The sequence below is a fragment of the Puntigrus tetrazona genome, unplaced genomic scaffold (assembly GCF_018831695.1).
Source record: "Puntigrus tetrazona isolate hp1 unplaced genomic scaffold, ASM1883169v1 S000000373, whole genome shotgun sequence".
Taxonomy (NCBI): Eukaryota; Metazoa; Chordata; class Actinopteri; order Cypriniformes; family Cyprinidae; genus Puntigrus; species Puntigrus tetrazona.
In genome coordinates, this window is record NW_025048028.1 from 981,478 (window position 1) to 1,003,446 (window position 21,969).

Genomic DNA, 21,969 nt, shown 5'->3' on the forward strand with positions numbered 1-21,969 from the left:
TTACATTTATTCACAATAATTACATGTCTGCGTTAAGATTATTAATGATGAAAATATATTCGGTCTCAAACTTAAGACTTAAGATTAATCCTTTTTATCGCTTCCTTTTGTTTCGCAATCAAACTTGTTTTACGGTCAAACTTATTCTGCAACAAAAGTCCCGCGCATCATTTCACGAATCCACCCCAACACACTTCCTCTAATTCCATGGCGTATTAATTGTTGTTGAATTCGCTCCTTTGCATTATTCCGAGGTCGTGTCAAAAGTCGCTACAAGTGTTTGGGCGCAGCTTTGTGTTGAACTGCCTCACCCATCACCATCATCGCCACCACTAGTGTGAGATCACCCAGACAAGCACGAAATCCCTCGCTTCCCTTTACCACGGAGGAATGCTAGACATCAGAACTGTCCAGGTAAGAGAATACCGCCGCTTTGTTTTCTCCCGTGCCCGCGGCGTTGAGCTAATTTGCGTTGCGTTTAGAGGATTTAGCTCTTCTGGCTAACGTCGGCTAGCAGACAGTTTGTTTTGACGTGAAGTCGCAGCCACGTAGGAATAAACAAACACACAGAATCACTGACTGAAAACAGACGTTTTGATTATTCGTTTTAAGAAATACAATGTGAAACCCGCGGTTCATTGTGGATTTGTTAGTTATCGTTTGGCTAGTTATCGTTAGCTCGCTAAAAAAAAAAAAACAAGTACAATAATATTTAGTCGTGTTAACGGTCCAGTCCAAATGTATTAAAATCTATTACTGCATTTAACCGTCATTATTTCTTATTAGTTAGTAATAACCAGAAACAAAAGTACAGGTAACTTTTACTTTTTCTTAGAATGAAACGAATAACCACTGATTTATTACTGGATAAACTAAACGATTATGTTATAATTGGTGTGACAGAAAGTGCTTTAATGGTAACACGGTAAAATGGCAGCGTCAGATGTTATTACCGTGGTATATGTCCACGAACACATAATGCCAAGGAGGTACCATGGTATTTTTTTTTAATGGAGTTGTTTAACCGTTAAGTTTGATTGTGTGTCATGTTGTGGATTAGCGTAAGTATAAATGATTTTGTACTCAGGATTAACTGTCATTAGCTGACACAAATAGCCTTGGTTACCATGGTGACAACAGTTCCCACCAAACTACCATAGTGACGGCGAGTTAAAATGTTAATCATCACAACAAGCATGAATTCTTCCTTCAGCAGACACTAAAACACCACGCATTTTATAAACAAAACACTGACAGAAATGCATAAACACAATGATTTAGTAACATGTTGTGTATCAAAGCAACACCAACACACCCACCTCATGTTTGATGGCGGAAGTAAGCTATTTCCTTTGGAAGTGCTGTACTTCTGATCCATTATTTGCTATGAAATGCCAACATAAGCTGCTCTGAAACACCAGCTCCGGTTGTTTATGCTCGCAATAATTAAAATCATATGATAACAAATGCCAGCTTGTTGTCACATTAAAGTTCTAAATAGTTGTTGTTATTATTGTGAACAACTGATTTGTGAATGTTTCATTTGTACTTTTTGACCTAATATTAATTGCTCCATAATGATGTATAATGTACCTAAGTGTAACCCGTCCACTAATAGCACTTGAGTGCCACGCCCACATCTCAACGTCCAGTCAAAAACTGGTGGATAGAAAGTCCCACCTTTTTTGATAATTGTTAAATTGAATGTCACAATAACTTATCAATAAATATGTTCTACATATATATATATATATATATATATATATATATATATATTATATATATATATATATATATATATATATTTGTATATATATATATATATAATTTTGTGGCTTTCTAATGTGTCGTGACAGGTTGCTGTATTGTACCTAACGAATAAATATGAATGAACAAAAGATTTTATTTTATTTTTGTAACTGTGGAAATATGTCACACATTTTAAGTCCACTGAAGTGAATCTACTCTCCTGTTTGATTTGTTTGTCAGAAGAAATGGTGGATTTGGCCAAACTCTGTCAGTCAATTTTGCGAAGAGTTAAAGAAACACGCCACTTTTTTTGCCTATTTTCAAAAAAATGTGGCGTGTTGCCTTGAGATAGATGCCACTGTTCTTGATTTTATCACACAAGTAAACACCTAAATGCAGTGTAACTGTATTCTGAACTTGTATTTTAGGTGATCTTTTCTAGTCAGGGAGGCTTGTTATTCTGCCAGGCCCTGCATGAATAGGACATTTGTGGTCATAAAGCTGGAAAAAAATGAGTACGGGGAAGCCGAGTGGTCTCAAACCACCCACCAAGATTGGTAAACCGGCTGTGACGCCAACCAAAACTTCACCCACCTCAGGTGAGTCACCCATTGGTTACATAAGAAACACACTGATTCAGCCCTGAAGTGCTCTCTTTTCTTTCTGATTGTAGCTGGCGCCAAGGCTGTAACATCCCCAACCTCTAATACGGCCCAAGATGCTGCGTTAGATTTCTCTGTTGGTGAACGGGTTTGGGTCAACGGAAATAAACCGGGTTATGTGAAGTTCATCGGAGGGACCCAGTTTGCACCTGGCCAATGGGCGGGAATAGTTCTAGATGAGCCCATTGGAAAGAACGATGGCTCTGTGGCCGGGGTGCGCTACTTCCAGTGTGAGGACTTAAGAGGTATATTTACTCGGCCCTCCAAACTGTCCCGCACTCCCCTGCCAGAGCGTGAGGCCAATGGCACGCAGACGCCCGCCAACAAGACGTCCTCTTCCCCTGCCAAAGATCCCGTTCCTGTCACTCAAACCACTAGTGCAACCACCAAGACCTCAACAAATCTAACCAGGGCCACCAGCGAGTCTGCATCCAATCTGTCTGAGACGGATTCGGCCAAGAAGTTGCAGCGGGAGCTGAAGTTGGGGGATCGTGTTCTGGTAAGGCCCGTCTCCGGTCTGTCTTCATGCTTAATAGAACATTAAGGGAACTTTGAGGGAACTTTTTGCTTGCACTGCTCAGGTTGGTGGAACGAAGGCAGGTGTTGTGCGTTTTTTGGGCGAAACTGACTTTGCGAAAGGTGACTGGTGCGGCGTTGAGTTGGACGAGCCTCTTGGCAAGAATGATGGGGCAGTGGCTGGTGCAAGGTAAGGCCACAATTTGCCGGAATTACATAAGATCAACCCATGGGAAGCGGATGATCTGTATCAAAACACATTTATAAAACAGATCATTCAGATCTTTACTTATCTAGGTGAATCTAACCAGAGTTTTAATATCTCTTTTGAAACTATAGAAGAGATGTGTGAGATTACTATGGTCTTTTTTTTCAGTTGTGTATCGTAAGGTTTACTTTTCATGTTCAATTCCAATGATAAAAAATCAGAAAAAATTCAGTTTCATTAAGTTATTGTTTGCTAAATGACAAAAAAGATCCTAGCTATTCCCCAGACAGCTTATACCCTGACATTTCAAAGTTTGGGGTCTGACTTTTTCTTTTTCTTACAGTTTTTGGAAAATCAATAAACATCTATAAGGTTACAAAAAGCTTCTTTTTCAAATAAATGCTGTTTCAAATAAATGCTTTTGAACTTTCTATTCAGTAAGATATCCTTAAATATGTATCCTGGTTTGCACAAACGTGTTAAGCAGTGATAAGTTTTTAACATTGATAATATGAAATCAGAATGCTAGAAAGGTTTAAAGGAGTAATGATGCTGAAAATTCAGCTTTGCATCAAAGGAATGAATATAATAATACATTAAAATAGAGAACGCTTAGTTTAATTTTACAATGTACCAACTCCAGACTTTTGAGCAGTATTTTTATATCTTTCACTCTCATAGATATTTCCAGTGCCTACCAAAGTACGGACTGTTCGCTCCTACTCACAAAGTCACCCGGATTGGATTCCCGTCCACCACTCCTGCTAAATCCAAATCCTCCAGGCGCAGGTCGACCCTAAAGAACAGCCCCAGTGCGTCCTCCATCAGCTCCCTCAGCTCCGTCACCTCCTCGGTTGGAGGCAAACCAAGCCGAGCAGGCCTGGTACAGTCTCACACGCATTTACACTGTATGCTTTTCTTTCAGTATTGTTAGAAATAATACCTGTCAATAATCTGTCAGCTCACGGAGACATCGGCTCGGTACGCGCGGAAGATCTCAGGCACCACAGCCCTGCAGGAGGCCCTGAAGGAGAAGCAGCAGCACATCGAGCAGCTCCTGGCCGAGCGGGACCTGGAGAGGACGGAGGTGGCACGGGCCACGAGTCATGCTGGAGAGGTGCAGCAAGAGCTGGCGCTGCTCAGGCAGGGCCAGGAACAGGTCAGCAGGCGTTTTGTCATCATCACAGGCATCGCTATGTGAAAGTTGTCAGTTCTTGGAGGATAAACAAAATAAACGAGACCCGTTTATGTGCACGTTTTTGAAGTACGCTGTGGAGATGGAAGCTAAGTTGGACCAGCTGCGGAGACTCGTGGAGACTGCAGACAGGGATAAAGTGGAGCTGATGAATCAACTGGAAGAGGAAAAAAGGTAACATTTACAATTAAAAACACTTTGCATTGCTACTGAAGAACAATGCAATATTCTGAATATGTGAAGGCTTAAAGTGTACTTTTTGGCCCACAGAAAAGTGGAGGACCTGCAGTTCCGTGTGGAGGAAGCTTGCATTACCAAAGGGGACCTAGAGGTAAAGTGATCCTGTCATATACGTTTACAGTGAAAGAAACCGGATATAGAGGACCAGTGCAGTAACATGTATTTATCAATCCAGCCTGTGTCCATGCAGAAATGATCAGGTCAGGCTTTTATACTTATATGTTAGCAAGACAAATTCACAGGAGAAAGGTAGATGTATTTGAAGATGAGCTCAGTGAATTATTCATAGAAAGGTATTTGTAAACTAACAACCCCAATTCTAGATAGATAGATAGATAGATAAATTAAAGAACTCAGTGATTCATTCATAGAAAGGGATGTGTAAACTAATGACAGTAATGATTGATAGATAGATAGATAGATAGATAGATAGATAGATAGATAGATAGATAGATAGATTCATTAATTCATTACTTCAGTGATTTAGTGACTCTTTTACCCATTGAAAGGTTTTTGTTAACTAATGACCACAATGATAGATTCACCAATTCAGTGATGTATTCATAGGAAGGTATTAGTAAATGACTGACCACTATAGATAGATTCATTCATACATTTTGTCTCAGGATCAAATCGTTTACATGAAGATCAAGTTCTTCAAAAATGACTTTTGAAAAGACCTATTAAAAGTTTCTTTCTTTAAAAAGTAATAAACAGTGAATCACTTTTGATTGTAGTTCTTGTAGCATTGACTCTCCGATTTTTTGATGATTCATTCTCATTATTCTCTTTATTCATTCATTCACTGCATTCTTCTTTTTTGATCTTTGATCACGTTCACGAATTTCATTCCATCCGTCATTCTTTTATTATTGACACCCACCATCTTTCTTTCATCGGCCTGCTCTTCGAGCCGCATTTGTTTCACGTCTTTGTGTTCTTGTTTGTTTTTTAATGCGATCTTCCGTCTTCACGCCGCTCTGTGTGTGTGTCACTGCTGTCTTTGTCCTCATTCATCGAGGAGGATGATGTCAAGGTCTGCATGAAGCTCTTCGTACTTGGCTTTTGGCTGGCACGTGACCGCGCCGTTGGTGTTGTCTCTCTCTTTTCCTCTTCTGTCTACTAACAGACGCAGACCAAACTGGAGCATGCCCACATTAAGGAGCTCGAACAGAGTCTTCTCTTTGAAAAGACCAAAGCAGATAAACTCCAGAGGGAGTTAGAGGATACTAGGGTAAATCAGTCTGTCATATGGGAGGGTGAGAGAGATTTCTCTTGGGGTAAATGTCAGATCCCCATGCATGGAAGAGATTTTGCTTATTTTGGGAAAGTGATGATTTTTTTATTCCATGATGGATTGAGGTAGGTCTCTTTTTTTGTAAGCACCACTGGATGCATCTCTGCAAGTCATTTTGCATCCCAAAATCACGTGAAGAAAATTATACATTGTTTTGCGTAAAAAAATGTTTTTAGGTCCATATAGCTTTTTTCTAAATGACATTTAAACATATTTTCATCACAATTCTCAATAGCCTTATGCTAGCCTTATGTATGATTTATAGTGTATAGTGCATTTTATAGGTATATTTGTAGGTTTACACTATTGTCAGTAAGATTTATCTGGTGATCCTTACAGAAGTCGTACTAATTTGATTCTTAGCGGAAAAAAATCTTGTTATCAATATGCAGACTTATGGAAGCTTATTACCACTATATGCTGCATAATTTGCTAGATTTATGTTCAAATGCAAGATGCAAATTTCTAAATTCTGAGAAGAAAAGTCACAATTGTGAGATAAGAAGTCACATTTTACATTTTTTTTTTTTTTTTTTTTTGCTTGAAGAAATTCAGAAAAAAAAAACTGGAAAAAAAGTGTTATGGCCACTTTTGAATTTAAATGCAGTCTTAGTAAATAAAATATATATATATATATTTATATATATTTTTATATATATATTTTTTTACATGTATTTATTTTTTTTGATCCTTTGATGAGACGTATTTAGTTTTTTATATCATGATGATTTTTCATGATTAATTATTTTCCCATGTGATATATATCTGAATTTAATTAGTAATTAAATGAATGAGAAAAAAGTAGATGTTTCATATGCAAAAAATATCTAGTTAATCTATAATGGCTTTAGTCTGCTGGGTTGGTCACTAAGCGGTTGATGAAGTCTTGTGTCCCACTGTAGGTGGCCACAGTGTCCGAGCGCTCCAGAATCATGGAGCTGGAAAAGGAGGTGTCCGATTTGCATCTTCAGCTGAGGACTCTCCGTGCCGAGAGCGCAGGATCAGCCTCACCTCCATTACAAGACAAAAAGGTCCATTCACCCCCCTCCGATCCATCTACACGAGATGCATCATGACACAACATTTGCATCATTACAACTGATCAGTGCGTTCTCTGCATTCTTTTAGATCAAGGAGCTGAACTTTGAGTTAGAAAACAGACAGAAAGAAGTGCTCCTATTCCAGCAGAAACTCACCTCCTCTGAACAGGAGAAAACGTCCCTCCAGCAGCAGCTGGAAGATCTGGTATTACACTAATACTGTTTATTTACTAACTGGAAAGCCTTTTTTTACATAATGTGCTGTACTTGCACCTCCCTCCAGCCCATATGGTGATCTAATAACTGCTTTTTATGTTATTTAATTATTTAGATGTGCCTGGGGATACATACATTTCTCTAAAATGAAGTGTTATATCATTACAAAATCTTGCCATTTAAGCCAATACATCATGAGAGGCAGCAATTTTTTTTTAGTTTTTTTTTTCAATGGTTAATAGGTATGGATAGGCATTATGTAAAGCGGCAATAACAATATACCAAGTACTTGAATTATATAACATTAAGGAAACACTTTATTTTACTGTTACATATATTAGTTGCTTATTTGCAGGCATATTACTAGTCATTATTAGTTCTAATTAATGACATGTTAATGCCGTAATCTACATGATCTTATTCTACATCCCTAATCCTACCCAATAGACTTAAAACTACCTTATTAACTATTAATTTATTATTTACTATAAATTTATTGAGGGTAAAGTCGAAGTTAATAGTGAATAGGTGTTACCTATTCTAAAGTGTTACCAACAGTTACTATTAATTATGAAAGTAAAACACATTTATATAAAAATTCGATGTGAATAAATTATTTATAAGTTTTCCTTTGGGGGGTATGTTTGATTTCAGAAACAGAAAGTTGACACAGGAGCAGAAGACAATAATAAAGCAACACTAGCCATGCAAGGTGAGCAAAACATGATATATATATATATATATATATATATATATATATATATATATATATATATATATATATACACTTCTAAATACTATATATATTTGCATCTCTGGCATTTGAATCTCCGTCAACATGAGCAGCTTTCCAATGTCATTTTTGCATGTTCATGAGATAAACCAGTCATTGCCAGCGGAGCTATAATTCACAGCAGCAAAATTGTACTTGCTCAGTAGTCTGATTCGTGTGAAAGTTAGGGGAAAATGATCATTTTAGCACAAATACTGCTACATGAGCTCCTCTTTGACTACTTCTGTTCGCCGGCAGAAATGGAAAGGAACATTAAAACGCAGAGAGAAAAGCTGGATCAGGTGTCCAGGGAGAAGGAGGACCTGCAGAGGGATGTGGCCGTCCGGCAGCAGCAGGAACAGACGAAGGGTGAAGAGATGAAGGAGCTGAAGGAGAAGTTGGGCCGAGCAGTAGAAGAACTGGGCAAAATCACAGCCAGAAGTGCTGAGTTGGAACAGCAGGTGGTGGAACTGAAAGTCTTCAAAGACCAAACCCAGGTGACTGAATTACATTTTTAAAACAATGCCTATTTCCTGTTGTTTTTTACACTACCGTCTATTTAAAAAAATGGGGGTGGGTAAGATTAAGACTTTAATGTTATTTGTAGCATATAATGATTTCTGAAGGATAATGTGACAAGACTAATGATACTAAGAGTAATGATGCTGAAAATTCAGCTTTACACTACAGGAATAAATACATTTTTTACAATATATAACTTAATTTAAATGACAAAAATGCGCATATTTGATCAAATAAATGCAGCCTTGACCTACAGAATGGAGTAAAATCTTAATTACTCCAAACTTTTAGCCAGAAGTGTTTACTGTATTTTCCCAAATGCCATAGGTCAGTTATTTTGTACAGCTTGAAGTTGATTGCTTGTTTGTGCATTATTATTGTACAATAATTACAGTGACTCCCCAGAATATGGTATTTTGCCATGTTTAAATATTGCCAGGTTGGTTGAAGGATTGTGTGAAGACCAGGGTAATGATGCTAAAAATTCAGCTTTACATCACAGGAATTAATTACATTTTAAAATATATTCAAACGGTAATCGGTTTTTCTGAATCGTAATAATATTTCACAATATAACAGTTTTTACTAGGCTTTTGATAAAAAAAATACAGCCTTGGTGAGCAGAAGAGAGTTCATATTTGAGCACACAAGTGACCAGAGGTTTTCTCTCACTCTAACAGAGTTTACAGTCTGATGAAAAGCTGGAGCAGATGACGAAGAGGAATAAGGAGTTGCTGAAGGAGGTAAATATACTTTATTCTTCATATCACGAAGATAAACAGTGATTCCTGGTTACTCTCAGGTCTGCTGTCTGAGTTGAATTAGCGTCTATCAGTACAGAAGTCATTTCCGTGTTGCTAGGATGCCTTCAGTTGTTGCTAGGGTGTTCTGGGTGGTTGCTCGCTGAATCCCTTTCACAGACCGTATGATTTGAGTTATTCATGTTCGTACGGTAAGGTTTTAAAACTTAGTGTTGAGTTTGTTCAAAACGCTTAATCATTATGCTCACCATCCGCAATCATTATAAAAGAGTGCTTGGGAGCTTGCCAGTAGCGTCATTAAAACATATTTCGCATTCGTAGCTGAATAAACACGTTTGCTTCAGAAGCGAGCAGAGATTTTTCACTGTGCAACTGTATTTTTACTGACATAATGGTTCAGACGCACTATTAATTCATGCATGAGTCCTCTACATCTGACCGCCTGCAGGCTGCATGTAAAGCATGTTCTGTGCACTCATACGTGGCCTTACATAATCATCCCAACGGCCTGCACTTATCAGATGAGACTTGCCTCCTGGGGTTGTGCTCTTCACATACGGTAAGACTGCGTGAAAGAGTAACAGGTCTTCAGTGGGTCTCAATCACAGAGTCTTGCTTGATTCAGCATCTGTATTGCAGTGGTTTAGATGGCGTTGTTGGTTCAGTTTGTCGTTATATACGATTGTGCAACAGAAAGTATTCAGCTGAAAATTCATTTTCGTTTTCAACCATCCAGTAAGATGCCTTTTTAAGAGTGTTGTTCTAAACCCATATGATACATAGAGCACGAATTGAGTTTTGGTAAATGCTCATGCACTATATTCCAGCTCTTTTGGAGCCATGCAGTAACAAGAGAACAGAAGCTAAGCAAAGACAATAAAATGCTTTCATATGCATATTAAAATCCTGCATTTGCTTCACATCCCCGCTTAGCATTTACAGAATTGTGTCAGCAACAGATATTGAATGAACATTTGCATTTTATTGACAGAAAAGCTTGCAGCAGACAGCAGACATTGCAACTGAAATGTAGGCAAGAATTAGGCGCACGGCAGCACGTTTTTTTTTTTTTTTTTTTTTTTTTTTTTTCAGAAAGAAAGATGTAGATGCAGCATGGGTCATATACATCAGCAGAGATACAAAAACATCTTACACAAAGATATCAAATTATATCAATTTTAGATATCAGTATTAGCACACAAGTCATATGGACTACTTATGTGCGGATGTTAAGATAAACGTGGAGCATGAAGTTTTTTTTTTTGTTGTTGAGAAAATTATTTACATTTTTGGGTGAACTGTTCCTTTAAAAATATTTTTGGTTCCTGTACTGAAAAAGACAACCTTATAGTGACCTCATTTTGGACTTTTGTCCCCTTAAGGTTTAAAAAAAGCATAGCCAATTTAGTTTAGCCTGGATTTCGTTCTTTTTTTGTGTGTCATTCAAAGATTGAAGTGTCTTGCACTTCCTGTGCAAAGGTTTGAGATATGTACGAATGTTCACCGAGATTGCATTTATGTGATCAAAAATACAGTAATGTTGTGAAATACTACAACTTGAAATGGAATAGAATTTTCTGTATCATTACTCCGGGCTTAAGTGGCACGTGATTCTTCAGAATCATTTTAATCAGTTTATATTCATTTATAAAATAAACAGGAAATAGAGGCTTTCCTCATGCAAAGGTTTTAATTTCTCAGATAGCACCAGAGACAGACATGTATTATCATGCAGAAACAGCTAATACAGGATGAATGAGCACGGAGGACGAGAACAGGCGGATGACGGAGAACATCAGAAGGAGGGATGACGAGAGGGGGGCGGGGCTTGTCGTCCTTACATAATGAAGCTGCCCTGTGTGATGCTTTTCAGAGCGTGTGTTTGCGCAAACGTGAGCGTGTGCTGGAACGCCAGCCGAGCGAGAGCTCGTGCCTCTCTCTCTCGCTGCAGGGGGCCGTAGGGGGATGTATTATTGATAGGGCACATTTGTTTGGAAAAACAGGAAAGACACGGCAGCATGGATGTGACAGCGCTCCAGCAGAACTACTCGGGCAGTGTTTATAGCTCTCTGTGCCAGGTAAAGATTGCTCTTCTGTAGTGCACTTTGCAAGGATGCATGATACTATATATCGGTGACCATATTGATATTCAGGAACGTTAGAATTTTTTTCTATTATCAGAACTGGGTTAGGATGATACGGAAACTGGATCACATATGGGCTTATTTCTTCCTATTTAAATGAATTTTCCTGTTTAGGAGCCTGATTGCCTTTTTGCATTTAGTATTCTAGATTGGAGGTTTAATGTTAGCTCTGTTTGTTGTTGTTGTTGTTGTTGTTGTTGTTGTTGTTGTTGCTTTCTCCCAGTGTATTGATTTAGAATTCGGACCAATGTCAGAAACGAACTTAACTTTTAAGTTAAAAGTTCCTCGAATAATTTTTTTAAATGATTTTATAACCATAAACAGATGATGATAATAATTCAGTCAGCACGTTACAATAAATTCCCCTATCTGAATAAATACGACAATTTTTTCATCTTTAATGCTTATTTACTTTATTATTTAGTTTTTCATATTTCTGGTTTAAGTAACAAAACATTTTTGGAATTTTAGTTAGCAATAACTCTGTGATATTTTGCTGATATTTGAGAACAATACTTTTCTGTAACCATAAATAATAATAACCATATGATTATAACGTATGGTTTTATAATCAGTGGTATAACCTTAAAACAGATATTTGATCAATGCTTTGAAATATTTTCTCCACCTGGCAATAATATGGAAGCCTTACAAAAAAAGTTATCAGAAAAATATCAGATTTTACAAATAAAAAGGATTTATTACAATGCAGTTTTCCTCCGTTTTTGGATACTGATAATTAGAATTAAAATAATTTTCAGCTCTCCCTGTATGAGTCACTATTTTTGCCTCTTTATGATTTTTCCATTTTTCTATGCACACAAAAAAAAAAATACTTTGTGTCACTAGCATCACTTGCGTGATATTTCTGTGAGTAATAGAGATTGGACATTGAGTAGAAGAATGCTTTCACGTGTCTGCGTGTGAATGAAATGGTTGTTTGATGACATGTCATTCATTGAATGTAAACTCTGAATCACTCTGAGGTATCAGCACCGGCGAATCACTACTGGTTCATAATAAAACATTGATGTTGGTTCTTGGCGTGTGGATGATATTAATTATCGGCTCGGCCAGTTGTGGGCGTTTGTGCTGAAGACTGTAATTAACACTTCAGTCTGATGCACAGAGAGCCAGCACCGGTGTGATGGGATTGAATTATGGGTCTCGTGGGAACAGTAATCTGACTTCACCAGATGTGATGATCTGACATGCTTTTTCTAAATACCTCTTGTGTATGCATTACTCCGAAACGGGATTTATCTTCTCTGTACTCATCGATTAAACACAGTTTTTTTTTTTTACAGGTGTTTGCTAAAGCAAGCATCTCTATTATTACTCATACTTAGGATTATGTATTTGGGATTGGGGTGTTTAGGATTATGTATTGTGTATTTGTTACGGTTTCTAACTCATTGTTTTAAACGGTTGAATTCTCAGAAAAGTTGAAGTCTCTGATTTTAACATTTTTGGAAATATTTCGTGTTTTTTTCATTTTTGAAATGTTTTAATGTGTAAATTTTTTTCTATATAATTTCCATTTTTTGTAATAAAATTTGTTAATGAAAATTGAAAAAAAAAAATTATTTAATGATCATTTTTGACATTTTTGAAAAATAATGTGATAAAGTTATTTTGTGAAAATGAGCATATAGTAAGGAAAGTTATGTAAAAATAAACTATTAAATGTAAATAATATTATACATATATATGTATATGTGTATGTATATGTGTGTGTGTGTGTGTGTATATGCATGTATGTGTGTTTATATATGCTAATGAGAATTTCAAATGCAGTATGCTTGATTGTCATTAAAATAATTTAAGAACCCAAGAAAAGACATGATTAAAATTTTAAAGTGATTTGCAAAATATCAATTTGTGAAAATGAGCATATAGTATAACAGTATATGTATATATGTATGAACCCAAGAAAAGACATGATTAAAATAGTCCTTAAATAAGTGATTTGCAAAATGTTCTTGAAAGGTTTCATGACATTTCCCCCCACTTTTGTCCAAAATCGTTTTTTCCTAAAACCTCTTTCTTTCACTTGTTTTATTTGTCTTCTATCTCTTCCACCAGCTTGAGGCCCTGAAGCAGCAGAAATCTCAGTATCAGGAGCAGCTGAGTTCAGAAACACAGAGCATCGACAACCTCCGCAAAGAAATGTGAGTCCTGCTGACGTGCACCCATACTTTTTCCCTTTTATCACTCATTTCAGACTTTCACTGATAGTGATAGTAGTGAGAGGACTGGAAATAATAGAGAGGCGAGGAAATGACACGATCCAGCCTCACGTTTGCTGACCACTGAGCAACAGCTGCAACTAATGAGCGCCATTTAACTTTTCATCCTTTAACTGCAACTTATTACATTAATTGGCTACTTAGTTGGAGCTACAAAGAATCTTGTTCTTAATTAGTCAGTTAAGTACCGTGTTGACGTCATTGTGGTGATTAAATTAGATCTGTGAATCACAGAATGGCATCACAGGTCCACATGGTCACAACAGCTTTGATTCCTGAGTAATAACAGGCGTAATTGTGTGTGTTCTGATGTATTGAGCTGTTGTGCTCACGTGGGCGATATGAGTTTGAATCTGGCTCACGGCATTTCACATTCAGGTTAATCAATAAGGACAAAAATGTAGAGCAGGACTTGATTTTATACACCAGGAAATGACGGAAAGCGTCTTTGTAATGGAGCGTTTGAAAAATAAGAGGTTTCGGCGACATGGAAATGTAATGAATGCATTCCAAAAATGGCTATTTAAATATTTTTACTTTTTCGTAATTATTTGGCAATTTAATTTACATTTTACATTTAAGTCAATTTTAAGCATTTAAGCAGAAACATTTAGCCAGAGACTTCTGAATAACAACACATTGAACGGTTGTGCTCACGTGCGGTAGTTCGAATATGGCTTGCGGCATTTCACATTCAGAAAAATCAATAAGAAAAAATATAGGGCAGAACCTGATTTGATGCATCAGTAATTGATTGGATGATGGAGTGTCTACATGAAAGTATATAAACAAAATAAGAGGGTCTGGTGACACTCTTTAAAGAAATAAATGCTTAAAAATATATATAAAATTGAAATATAAAATATTTAACTTTTCATATTTAAGCACTTTTTTTATCATGATTTCTTTTAACAATGTATTTAGATTTATTTAAATACATTGTTAAAGTATTTATTAAAATGCCTTTTTTAAAATTCCATTTTATTTTTTTTCTTTGCAAAATGACTTGCAAAATGCATGTTTTGACACAGCTTTTGAATCCGGCTTGCAGAATTTCACAATCAGGAAAATCAATAAGAAAAAATGCATGGCAGAACCTGATTTTATACTAAATACTATATTATATAAATATTTCCGTAATTCTAATAAAAACGGTTTCTTTTTTTGTATTAAAATTTGCATTTATTTGCAAAAAGTCAGTCTGCTGAATACACTGAGGATTAAAGCAGAAACCTTTAGCTCAAAATGCTTTTGCGACCACAAAGAACGATTCTGGTGGGATCCATTCTGAATCCATGTTGACTCTGTATTGAAGCTCCACAAACCGAAGCTCAGAGCCTTTATAATTCAAGCTGATCCGACACACTCCTTCACAGCGAGTGATGGCTCCAGTGATGCAAGCAGGTACTCGTGTGGAGCCTCTTTTGAAACTCCTTGTGCCGAAGATATTCGGAGCCAAACGTTTCAGAAGTGTGCTCTCTCCTCCAGGGAGTTTTACGTAACAGCATCTTTCCAGCTCTCGCTGCTGTTTTCCGCCTGTCTCGACTCCACGTGAGATCCCGTGGAGTTCCTTTCGTAACACTCGGTTGATCTTCCGACGCTCATGAATATGTATCATAGTGTAGCTTACAATAATAGATTTTTTTTGTATTCTTTTCCTCATGGAAAAAAGATGTTGAGCTTTATTGAAAACAGAATATTCTTTTTGAATTTGTGAAGTTTTTTTACGAAGGTGCATTTGTTCTCGTAATTTAGAGACTTCACCTTGATTTTCTGCTTGGGTTTTGAGCGTGCATGATTTGATTTATTCCTGCATCATAATGCACCCTGGGTAAAAATAGATTGGCTCATTCGTTACACATGAGGAGGATGACGGTGACCTTTTTGAAGTGTTTTTATTTATTTATTAATTTATTTATTGAGCTCATGTTTTGACTACCGCTTTTTGAAACCAATTGCTGTTTTTGTCAAGCACTTGGTTTTTGAAATGTCATATCCGCTGATGGAAAGGAAAGATGATATATTAAACATGATGCATTGGAAAATAGGAAAGGATAACAAGATTGATGTCAGAGTGGTTTGAAGGGTTGATGGCTTGTTGTCACTGCTATCAGAAATAACATGAAAATCACTGTGCATTAGAAATACAAAAAACTATATTAAAATAATTATATTTTATGCTCAGAATTTTTTACATGACATACTGCACAGTATATGTACAATATGCTGCATAATAGTAGTATGCTACAATTTTTTTATTGACTATTTTGCTAAACGTTATAACTGAATATGATACAATTAACTGGAAGTGATATATTTTGCTAAATACTACATTTAATATCCCTTCCAGATTATTTGTCACATATGAAATAGAAAGTCAAGTTGAGCATATTGCATTGTGGGTACAGTATTCAGTATACAGCACTCAGTATGTTACATATTTTGGTAAATGCATATTTTGATCAGATTTTTATATGTGATTTTTAAAAAAAGTCATATCAGTTATATTGTGAAATCTTGTAAAATTTTCGATAACCATTTTCTATTTAAATATGTATTTTAGATTTTTATTAAATGTAATTTATGCCTTTGATGTGAAGCAGAATCTTCACTCCGGTCTTTATCGTCACATGATGCTCTTTCAGAAAATCTTTTCAGATTTTAATGTGCTGATTTGCTGCTCAAGAAACATTTGAAATTATTCTAAATGAAAACATTTGGGCTGCTGCTGTTTTTTGCAAAAAAAAAAAATGCATTTATTTAAATTGGAAGTCTGTTTTTATATTACAAATGATTTTTTCTGCCACATTTAATCAATTTAATTTGTCTTGGATGAATAAAAGTCTTTAAAGAAAAACCTCACTGACCGTTAACATTTGAATAGTAATATAGGTGACAGAAAATCCCTATACTGCAAAATACTAGTATGTGAGTAAGCTAGTCCTGTTTGATATGATAGGCTTTAACTCTTTTTATCTCTCTTTCTATGTAGTGAAGAGCTAAAACTGTCAGCCAATCAGAAGTCTCAGAGACAGGTGTCACTCCAGGACGAGAAAGGGACGTTGGCTCAGGAGCAGCAGAAGGTGTTTATCTGTCTGCATCTCTCTTTACACATCTATGTCAGCTCTTCTAAAATATGTTGCACTGGGACGTTCTCCATCGGTTTGAGGGATTGAGTTATCATGCATCATGTGTTTTTTTGGCAGCTTGGCAGCGAAGCTCTGACTAGCCAGCTGGAGATTACAGAGAGGTAAGTGCATGTCTTTGACTCAGCATTAAGTTCATTCAATCAAATCAAGACGGACGTCTTCAAGCGGAAGTCTATGGCGTGTAAAAGTGTTTTAAAAGCAAAAATGTAAAGCTTACTGACCCTCAGGTTTCTTTTTCTTCGTCAGAACAGATTTGAAGAAATCACTCGCTCATCAATGGACTGTCTGCAGTGAATGGGTGCCATCATAAGAGTTCAAACAACTGATAAAAACATCATAGTAATCCACGCCAGTCCAGTTCATCGTTAATACCTTGTGAAGCGAAAAGCTGCATATTTGCAATAAACAATTCCTTATGGTCATTAGGCCATCGCTTGAGGCCAAAATACTTAATAACCTAAATAATATCTCATCCCCTGTTGTCTTCTCACATTACATTTCACCCACATATTTAAAAAAAAATAGTTTTGGGCTGTTTCAGCTTGGAAACCTTCCTTGGTCTGTGCATATTTCTCTCTTGATTCAGACCACACGACTTTTTCAGTGGAAAAATCTATATTATGGATATAATAGCAGCGGTTTGAAGGTAGAACATGATGAATTTGTTTATTGCAAACATGCAGCACAAAACGTTAATTGATGAACTGGAGCGGAGATGTCTTTATCAGCTATTCTGATGGCACCCATTCACTGCGGAGGATCCATTGAAGAGCAAATTCTCAGTTTCTCTGAATCTGTTCTGATGAAAAAACAAACTCATCTACATCTTGGGTGACCTGAGGGTGAGTACATTGTCAGCAAATGTTCATTTTGAGATGAACTACGACTTTAAATTTCTTCACAAGCTCTCAAAAAATTAATTTATTATCTGTGGTTATATTCGGCATGTCACAGATGCGTTTGATGGTGCTTAATGGAGCTCTGTCTTAGTAATTGTTCAAATGAGAGCTGGATTTGAGATCACATGCACTCTGGAGGCTTTAAATGTCATTTGCTCTCGTGGGAAATGAAGGCTTTCAAAAAAGCCTGCCAGTATACGTTCTTTACAGATTAGTGTTTTATGATACACCATGATTACCACATCTAGAGAGACAAGCTGTTTCCGTGACTGCTGTTTGGTTGAAAAGTTCAAATTTAAAAAAAAACTAAAATTCGGCTTCAGATCTATTGTTTTCCTCCACCCTAAAAATACTGCACAGTCCCACTGGATGTCTGTTCATTTTTTTCATGTTTTTTTTTAAAGCTTTTAATCTTTGGAGCTGCATTGAGAGATGGTGTTATGCATGTTCTCAGAGTGCATATGGCATTTGTAACATTACTGTAAATCCAACCAGTTACAGTGTGCTCTTGTCTGTCTTCACAGTGAGAACTCCAATGCAATGATGTCTGATAAAGACAAAGAGCTAGAGACGCTAAGAAATGAGGTAAGAACTTTCACTGCTGGGTTTCTTAATTCTTACTAAACCTCTGGATAATTCTTCAAAGTATGCTTGAATTTGCGTTTATATAAAAAAGAATGCTTCTAGCAGATTGGATTCACATCAAAACACTAAAGTTGTCTAAAGCAGTTGTTCCTATTTTGTTCGCTTTTCATATAAAACTTTGTATTGTTGGCAAAAAATTATCATTCCAGATTGCAGTGCTTCGTGTGGAAAATGCAATGGCCAAGACCCTCCAGTCAGCTGTGACGTCTCTAGAGAGGGACAAAGCCCAGCTGCAGAGCCGAGTGAACAGCCTGGAGCAAAAGCTGGAGGTCCGGCAAACAGGGAATGGAGAGGAAGTCACGTCGGGTCAGCGTATTTATATTTGGAATGGAATGACAGCATTTTGCATTCTGTACTATATACTATATATTGCTAGCTATTCAAATAAATTTTTTTTTTTTTTTGAAAACTTTTTTTTTACCAAGCTTGCCATTATTTGATTTAATAAATTGCATGTTTAATTCAAGGAACCCCATCAAGTTATCATTTAAAAAATGTTTTCTATTTTTAATCCAAGTTCATGTAAAAATATCTTCAGATTTGTTGGGTTTTGAATTTTGTTACACTGAAAATGGAAGTATGAGTAATACATATAGCACTGCTGTTTTTATATTCTCAATTTGCAGAATAAAACAATTATCTAAAATGAAACAAACACAAATTTTTAACAAATCTTCCTTAATTTCAACATTCAGCACTGAATCACTGTTTGTTTGTTTGTTTGACCTGTAGGTGATGCTGCTGTAGACCAACTGAGAGAAGAGAAAGAGTTTGCTGAAGGACAGGTGAAACTCTTATGTTCTTTATTTGCTTATGGTTTTAGGATATATGTGCACATTTCTAAATTCTGCCATGTTTATGGATCAGATCAACTTCCTGAACTCAGTCATCGTGGACCTCCAGAGGAAGAACGAAGAGCTAAAGGTGAAGCTGAAGAAAATGGCATTGACAGAGTTCAACGGAAACGATGAAAATGAAGGGTGAGTTTTGACGTTTCGAAATGGTTTTTTTTAGCAGACATGTTTTTTATGGAATATTTTTATTCATATTTAGAGTTTGTTTTTAGTTTTATATTTTCCTTTTAATATTTGTATGTTTTAGTTTAGTTTTATTAATTTTGTTGGTTGTTTTTGTCTACATAATTTATAATTTATAAAAACGTTTATTGTTTTTATACAATTTTTAAATCAGTTTTAGTAAATCAGGTTAAACTACATGCTTATTCAAATCTAAAATTTCTCCCGTTAACAGTTTATTTTATTTCAACCCAAATTTGTTTTATGCTAACTGCATTGCACCGCTTGCGTCCTCGTCGCTATAATCATTCTTTGCACAGGGTTTACGAAAAATAAAATTTTTATCCTCTGTCTCTCAAGTCTCGGTGAGGTCAAAAAGAAGAAAAAAGCCCCACCGCGCGTTTTCTGCGACATCTGCGACTGCTTTGACCTGCACGACACCGAGGACTGTCCCACACAAACGCAATCCCCGGACTCTCCTCCGCACACCACATACCACGGGAGCCGCAGCGGAGAACGGCCCTACTGCGACATCTGTGAAGCGTTCGGTCACTGGACAGACTCTTGCAACGACGACCAAACCTTCTGAACTTCCCCTCAACCCCTCGGCCTGTGAGCAGGCTATGCACAGTTCGCTTTCGACCAGATTATACGCTATTTTTATACACAGCATATATATATATATATACATTCAAACCTCTTGTACATTCCCTAAATGAATCCGCCCAAATGAAGGCTAAGGTATGCTGCATTCGTGGAATTTAAATGTTATGAAGGCGAGGGATATTTCTGTGTTATTAATACTGTTTTGTGTCTTGCGTACGTTTTTCACTGTCCTGTGTTGATTTGATCTTATGATGAATAACCAGCAAGAAAATTGGGAACGGTTTAGCGATACTTTGCAGTGTATTTAAAGCTGCTGCGTGCAATTTCTAGTAGCACAAAATGAAATTGGAAAAATTTTCTTTTTTTCTCTCTTCTATAGTAGTTCCACCCCAAAGTCAGAGTCAGAAGCTGACAGTTCATGACGCTCAAAAAAAAACAGCAATGTTTTAAAAGCTCCACAAAGCTGTAGCCTATGTTCGGATTGGTATACTAGCACACTGCGTACTGCACACTAGTCAGTATACACTAAATACTGCCCGCTATTTTTTAGATAGTATGTAAAATGGTACGCATTACGTAACAATAAAAATGAAGCCAAATTGTGTTTCAAAACTGTAGTAGATTTTAATTTCAGTTTATTCCTCACTCATATATTGAGTAATGCATTGTGGGATCTGATTGCATACTGCACATTTTCACCCAGGTATTCTATGCATACAGAAATTATATATACTATGCACAGTATACATACTGTAGTATGCAGTATGCTATTCCGAACATAGCCACAGCTGTTGCACTATCCAATAATAATTTGCCCCAAGGATTTTTTTTTTTTTTTTTTTTTTACACTTGTCTCTGAATATTAAACCAGGATATATTTTAATCAAGTTAATTAAACAATATTAAACATTTCTGCTTGAAGAACTCGTATCGGACTGTTATCACAGATACAAAACAGCACGACAAGTGCACCAAACAAAGCTGAAGCTAACCACTATTAACTTATTGCACTTCTCACTTTAAATGTATACAGCACATTTTAACTGCCATTGTTTGGAACTAAGTTATTTTTACCTGTTAAACGTCAGCCATACAGTTATAATAATGTCATGTGAATGGCTTTTACGTGTGTTTTGATGGTATGTCCTGTAGATTCCAGGCCTATTCACACCAAGTCCGAATTTTTGGCATAAAATAAATGCAAAGATTTTTTTTATATATATGGAATGAAGAACATTCCGCCTCAAAAAAACATTGTATAATTGTTTTGGTGCAAAAAAAATGGCTTCCAAATATTTTATAATTCTGTATAGTTCAGTCACCTCAAACTTGGTGTGAACAGACCTTTACTAAAGCACAATTTTTAAGCACAAGATCATATTGTATCTCTTATTATTGATGTAATATTAACAGTTTATTTAGCAACCTAATAAACGGCAAGTCTTAGAACTGGTAACTCGCAATGAAATGGTGCACAAGATTATATTAATTATGTATAATATTCATGATTATTCCCCTTTGGTTTAAATTGATTTGATCAGAAAATGTTGCATTAACTGCAAATATATGGTCTGTTTCTACTGAAATATCGTGACAGTCTTTTAACTATTGTACTGTTTTATGTACTGTATATTCACTTGAACTCAATACAAACATCAATACAAAGATTTTCTTGTCTGTCTGGATATATTGCGCTTTCGGGCTACACATCGATTCTGACCATGTTTATTTGAAAACCTTTTTACAAACGTGAACGCCATACATTTCACGAATGTCATAATTACAATTTAGATTCAGTATTTAATTCCCCTGTTTACTGATCTTTCATCTATATTTATATCTCAAAGTTTTATAACTGTGCCTATAGCCAAAGTTTAGCTTTCTTGTCTCTCAATTTTACGCAAGGATGGACAACAGATCCCATCAATGTCCTTACAGCTCCTAGATAGAACAGAAGGGGCCTGGTCAATAATTCACATCCCTTAAAAATGCATCCTGATAAGTAAATCCCCATCCCCACAAAAAAAAGACTCTTTTTGCTAACCTAATTAGGATGATTAGCGGCGTTTGCTAATTAGAAATT

At 36.3% G+C, this 21,969-nt stretch overlaps 1 protein-coding gene across 2 annotated transcripts; it reads left to right on the top strand.

Moving 5' to 3' along the window:
* The first annotated feature begins 264 nt into the window (after nucleotides 1–264).
* On the top strand, nucleotides 265–21,553 carry clip1b (CAP-GLY domain containing linker protein 1b). Of its 2 annotated transcripts, XM_043231509.1 has the most exons (22): nucleotides 265–414; nucleotides 2,178–2,348; nucleotides 2,423–2,910; nucleotides 2,993–3,117; nucleotides 3,817–4,018; nucleotides 4,097–4,294; nucleotides 4,401–4,504; nucleotides 4,601–4,661; nucleotides 5,700–5,804; nucleotides 6,770–6,898; nucleotides 6,996–7,112; nucleotides 7,778–7,835; nucleotides 8,154–8,392; nucleotides 9,098–9,160; nucleotides 13,408–13,493; nucleotides 16,564–16,654; nucleotides 16,778–16,821; nucleotides 18,144–18,204; nucleotides 18,414–18,570; nucleotides 18,997–19,049; nucleotides 19,132–19,244; nucleotides 19,641–21,553. In XM_043231509.1, exons 2-22 carry the CDS (start codon nucleotides 2,261–2,263, stop codon nucleotides 19,867–19,869), a joined length of 2,811 nt encoding a protein of 936 aa, XP_043087444.1. In that variant the 5' UTR covers nucleotides 265–414; nucleotides 2,178–2,260; the 3' UTR covers nucleotides 19,870–21,553. The 2 variants fall into 2 exon arrangements, with proteins under 2 accessions (XP_043087444.1, XP_043087445.1); XM_043231510.1 differs by lacking the exon at nucleotides 5,700–5,804.
* Nucleotides 21,554–21,969: the final 416 nt, after the last annotated feature.